Raw genomic sequence first — 6,350 nt, 5'->3', positions numbered from 1 at the left:
TAAATGGCAATAGTATCTCACAGAATAATTGTGAAGCCCAATTTAAATGAAAAGTAAAATTATACAAAATATACAAAATTTTAATAAAATGTACTCCCAGACAGTGGTTACTATTATCTTTATTTTCCCCAAAATAAAATCAGTAACATATTTGGGGAATATTGCCCCATTGTAAAATACCAAAAACCATGTTAGAGTGCCCTCATTTAAGAGACAATGAAAAGTTTTAGGCTCTTATCTCATTTACTCAATATGATAATCTTATGTTCCTTTGAAGAATCTGACAATGAAACAACTTAAGTAACATAAACAAGATCAGACACTTGTTCATGGTAGAATTGGAATTCCTAACTCTTTCTGCCTGAAACTGGAGCATGTACTACTTATTAAACCTGTATTCAATAAGGAAAATCAAATTCAGAGAATAATTTTCAGAAAATTAATAAAAGAATATATTATTATGACAAACAAGACATGTAACATCCTCATTGTTCATTATCCTTGATAAATACAGATGACATAACAGCCCCAAATTATTCTATGGATTCTGATGAAAACTTAAGTATTAATGAATTGATGCAAACCAAAGGAAATTTTTCATTGTCCTCACTTTACAATCTTACCTTTGTCATACAAATGCACCACATCAACTGGTCAAAATGATTTTTTTAAGAAAGCGTATTAACAACTATTTCAGTTTTAGATCAGGAGAGTCAGTAGTTTTAAAATCAATCTTTCTTAATATATTGGAATTACTTTATAGCTAATAATCTTTTACACATTTCCCATTGTAGCCATGGGAGCAAAATTAGTGAAGAGAAGCTAGGTTTGGAGTTACTTTGGGCCTTTCTGGACAAGGATTCTATATGGATTTTCACCTGCATAAGGCACATGTTTTATCATGTATGTCCATGTCTCCCAGCAAATACTCCAGGGAATCACATGTGCCAACAAAGGCCTAGAGGAAAATACACTAAGGATTATACAAATGTTATCAACATTTGTACCACTATTGGAATAGGAAACTTTTGAGATAATGCCCAAAGAGATAGGACGGGCATAAGAAATAAGCCAGAAGCATATGGAATATTTTGCATACTATCTAAATAAGAAAATGTACAATGTACAAAGCTTTTGGAGAGGTTTCCTGAATTTCCTAAATCGGAATTTCTCTGAAAAAATATGCTCCCACTACTTTTCTTGCTGGGTGAAATGCTGAGACAACTTAATCTTACGTGAAAACATTGCATTTTTATCATATACTAAAATGTCTTCATAAAAGTGGCTCTCCAAGTGAGTATGTATCAAATTTATTCAGAAATAATAATTTATTTTAATAATTAATAATTTAATTATTCAGAAATAATAATATAGAACAATAAAAATTATAGAGCACTAAAAAGAGTGGGATATAGTTCAGTGCTCACTGGGTTCCCATTGAAAGGCATGAAAAAAGTATGGATTTAAATATTCATTGAACTCTTCAACCTTTTCAAAAAATCACTTGAAGTTACTCTCCCATAATAGTAATTAATTCTTACTATTAAGAGTTCTTAATTCTTGAGAAGGATCTACTATCCAGAAGGTCTCTTTCCATTTGAAAGATGTGCAGTGTTTAACCCAGTAATTAATAGAAGCATAAAATCCAGGAACTTGGCACGATTTTACAATTCGGATTTCTTTCAGTCTCATTTTAGAAACGACAAAAAAAAAGTCTGTTGACTCAAGCACTATTTCTTTCGTTGAACAAATATCTATCAAGGACCTGATATCTTTAAATAGTATTCAAGATTTTACCTAGTTACACTGCAGAGTGTCCTTTTTTTTGCCAAATAAATATTTATTTGAAGAAAATACTACTGTATGGACCACATCTTTGAAGTCTTGCTTCACTTGCTGGTTTCTCAGAGTATAAATGAAGGGGTGCAGCATGGGGGCAACAGAGGTATTGAGAATAGCTACTCCCTTGGTCAATGATGCCCTTTCTTTTGCAGAGGGATTAGCATACATAAATATACAGCTTCCATAAGAGATGGAGATGACAATCATATGAGAGGAACATGTGGAGAAAGCCTTTTTTCTCTGACTGGCAGATGGGATTCTCAAAATAGTTCTGATAATATACATGTAAGATAAAATCACCAATGCCAGAGTGAATAGCAAAGCAACCAACACAAAGTAAAAACCGATGACTTCTAGGAGCCATGTATCTGAACAAGACAGTCGTAAAAGGGGAAAATAGTCACATGCAAAGTGGTCAATGACATTGGAAGCACAGTAATCCATCTGGAGCAGAAGCATGAGGGGTGGGAAAATGGTCAGGAACCCTCCCGGCCACGCACAGAGCACAAGCCAGGTGCAGAGTTTCCTGTTCATGATGGCGGTGTAATGCAGAGGCTTGCAGATGGCAACGTAGCGATCATAGGACATGGCAGTGAGAATGTAAAATTCTGTCACCCCCATGAAAATAAAGAAAAAGAGTTGGGCTGCACAATTGTTATAGGGAATAGTCTTATCCCTGGTGATAATTGCTCCTAGAAATCTAGGAATACAGACAGTTGTAAATGAGATTTCTAAGAAAGAGAAGTTTCGGAGGAAGAAATACATTGGTGTCTGTAGATGAGGGTCCACCAAGGTTAGAGTGATGATAGTCAGGTTTCCAGCGACACTTAATGTGTATGTGATAAATAAGAAGAGGAAAATCACAATCTGAAGGTCAGGATCATCAGAAAGGCCAAGCAGGACAAACTCTGTGATCACTGTGCGGTTCATTTCTCCTCTCTGTTTCTCCTTTTTCTTCTCTTAAAGATATTTAGGTGGCAAGAGTATTAAAGGGAGGAGATGAAAAGTATAATTCATGATGATCAATATCACCATCATTGATACAATTCTAAAATATATTCTATAATCCATGCATGATATTATTTTCTATTGAACTCTCTTGTTTGCATTTGGTTTTCATACACATTTGTGAGTTCTGCTTTATTTACTAGTTTTCTTATTTGAAATGGAGCAGGGGAAGTTTGGAAATCTTCATACAATAACTCACATCATTGAGAGATGATAAATGATATCAGTGCTCCTTGCTTTGTCCAATTTATGCAAATCATTACATTTTTGTTAAAAATTTTAAATATGAATTTTCTTTCCTTTCTGTTATGTATTTATTAGATATACCACCCCTTAAAAACGGAAATGAATGCTCTTAATTCCATCACAAGGTAAAAGTGCAATTTAGAAGACTAAAATAACAACCATTATACTTTTTATGATACAAGAAATGAATTAATGACTTTCTTAGCATAAGTTATTTAATTATTAATTTTTAGATGTTAATATTTTGGGAGATAGCTATCAAGGTAATAGGGAATGTTGTATACATATTATATAGTAGTATATTATGTATGTTTTCTATATGAGAGTAAATAGCCTATTATTTTATATAACAAATAGAGAACATATTCACTTACTTATTGGATAGTCTTGTAATTTCATCAAAATCATCAATGTTTGACATCTTCTGCTATATGCCAATGATGTATATATTGAACTTTTTTTTTTGAGCTTAAAGGGACATACAGTATTTATCTAGTTTTTATTTTACACGGAAGCACAAATCGGGAAAGTAACTAATTGCTTCAGATCTTAAAGCTCTGTCTCTGAGATTGTTACCCAGTGCATTTTCCATTTGAACATCCTTTTTCCTATATATTAGCTTTATGAAAAAATGTTTGATTCTTTTATAATTCTGCCCCACACTTATCTTTTACATGAGACCATTGATCTATAAGTATATTTCAGAAAAATATAGGAAAATGTCTTTTATTCATACTAACCCATTCAGTTAATTCTCAGCTGTGCTGGATATGCTATGCTGTAGATTTTGTTTCCCCAAATTATGACAGTTACCTACTTTAAATTTTAAACAAATTTGTGCTGTGAAGAGTAGAATGCACCTCATTGCTTTTCTGTCAGACTGTAGCAAAGTTCACTAAAATCAAATTTGATTTGCTTTGTCTCCATTTTATGATGGCTCAAAGGAAATACTTCAGGATATAAAAATGGAATGTCAGAAACCTTAAAACAATGTAGAAATAATATGACAATCCTCTTCAATAATGTTGATATAAAAACTTAAGAAAGCAATAATTAGAGAACTGAGTGGGATATAGCATCATATATGGTGATGCTAAGGACAGATTCTTAAGATTGGCTTCCCTCTAGTTTCACTTATAGCTCAAATTTTCCAAGTCTACTTGTTTTTGACTTCAAAAGAAGGTTTTATTCATTGATCTCCTGGGAACAAGGCCAAGTCCAGGTCAGATCTGTGCTATATGGGAGACCATGAGGGATTTCTGGAAGCCTTGCATTTCTCAGTAGCCTTTTAGCTCTTCTGTATGGTGAATCTCCCTTGAGCATGGTTATGTTCACCTTCGTATCCCACAGAGAACCTGAAATGTTGTCTTCTATAAAATAATTGCTTCCATTAATCACAATTACCTAACATTTTGTGAATAATAAAAACAGTTGTGAAACTGACTTTCTTACAAAAATAAAATTGAGAATCTAATTTATATTTAAGCTTCTGGAAATACAAAGTTTTTAACATATACCCTTTTTGTTATTGTTTATCCTTAGGATCTGTTAGTGGTGAGGCACTGAGAACTAAGGCCATTTCATAATTCTAAATTAAATAATAACTATTAAAATGCACAGATTATGTTCACATTTTAATGTTAATTACATAGGTTAATTAATTTAATCCTGAGTACATATAGCAATATTTACTTATAATACCAATTTGCCCATCTTACTTTTCATCTTAGCCTTTACGTTTATTTATCACTTATCATACCTTTAATATTCTAATGAGAAATATCACCAAGTAGTAATGTTTTGTTTATTTGAAATTCTGGGTAGTGAATTATTGTTGATTATTTTCTTTATTGTTTTTATGTTTCTCTAATATTTGGTAATAAAACTTTTTACATGTAAGCAGTTAATAAGGCATATTTCTATAATTGTATAAACATATAATACATATTATATAATAACTAGTTAAAATTAAATAAGTGTCATATATCTAAATAAAATAACAAGCCATATATTTAACATAAAAAATACGATAGTTTGTATAATCAGATAATGGTAGAGTTACCATTGCAGAAGTAAATCACAGCTGGAATGCATGTTTATTTGGGAATTAGTTACTGAAAGAGCGGAGTTAGAGTGTGGAAAAAAAATGGAAGAAAAAGGTAGGCATAACTCAAATTTATGAGTGTGTATTTAACCTAGTAATGGAGCACTCAGTAAAGAAGCCTTCTTGGCAGATGTGTCTCTGTATCATATAGAGTGATACCCTTGTTCATTTCATTTATTTTTTTCAGCTTTATTAAGGCACAGTTGACACATAACACTGTGTAAGTTTAAAGTGTACTATGTGTTGACTTTATACAGTTGTATATTGTGAAATGATTACTCTGGTGGAGTTACCTAACAGATCTATCACTTATATATTTACCATTTCTTTTTTGTGGTGAGAACATTTAAGGTTTACTCAGCAACTTTCAAGTATATAATATCTTACAGATCAATTTTGTTGTAATAATGAAATGATATTATGTTTTTATCCTAAAAGCCCAGCTAATAGGCAACAAGAAAATCTATTATTATTCATGGAGGGCAGTGTGCAGTCATGCTTCACTTGATTGCAAGCTCATCTTCATGACTTCCTCTAGTTGCTAGTTAGATTTAGAGGCTTAATCCAGGTTTAGGTTTGGGTTCTTTATTTGCAAGAGTAATCTAGAGATGGTATTTAAACTTTAACAGGAAATACTTGTTCAATTGTCTTACTATTATTTTTTTATTCTTAGCAGCCATTGTTGATCAATATTTGGGCCCATTAATTCATTATGTACTGCAAGATGGTTCTGTTCTTAATCTGTCATTTTCTTTGCTCATTCATTGGTACAGTTTATACTGAAAAGCCCAGATGAATGCCTATTTTATTTCTATTGCATAGTCAGAGTTGGTTCTCTAGTATGTTTTTCAGCCAGTGAGAAAACTCTTCCTTTTGGGCAGTACACTTTTCCTCTTTGATTGCTTCCTTCCCATCTTGGATGACAAGTGTTCCCAGGCTCATGCTATACTTTTCTGTATGAGAACTGGACTGAGTCATTTCTCTAAAGAGTCCCTCCTCCATTGATTAGGAAATGGTAAATCAAGTTAAGAATCTGGACACTAGCTGTGATAATTACTATGAGTTCAATCATTCTTTCTAGGTATTTTCATTGGACAGGACCAGCAAACACTTTTTTTTTTTTCAAATAAAAGGTCTATGAATGCAGTTT

The 6,350-nt window shown here is 32.3% G+C and overlaps 1 protein-coding gene across 1 annotated transcript; it reads right to left on the bottom strand.

The window, feature by feature from the left end:
* Nucleotides 1-1,797: 1,797 nt before the first annotated feature.
* On the bottom strand, nucleotides 1,798-2,772 carry LOC102965392 (olfactory receptor 6C3-like). Its single transcript, XM_007081571.2, has one exon. It carries the CDS (start codon nucleotides 2,770-2,772, stop codon nucleotides 1,798-1,800), a length of 975 nt encoding a protein of 324 aa, XP_007081633.1.
* Between the last annotated feature and the right edge of the window lie 3,578 nt (nucleotides 2,773-6,350).

Source organism: Panthera tigris, chromosome B4, assembly GCF_018350195.1.
Source record: "Panthera tigris isolate Pti1 chromosome B4, P.tigris_Pti1_mat1.1, whole genome shotgun sequence".
Taxonomy (NCBI): domain Eukaryota; kingdom Metazoa; phylum Chordata; class Mammalia; order Carnivora; family Felidae; genus Panthera; species Panthera tigris.
This window is presented reverse-complemented; position numbering and strand designations above follow the sequence as displayed.

Excerpts from the sequence above, each read along its gene's own strand:
- LOC102965392 (XM_007081571.2), bottom strand. The coding sequence starts at position 2,772 with ATGAACCGCACAGTGATCACAGAGTTTGTCCTGCTTGGCCTTTCTGAT.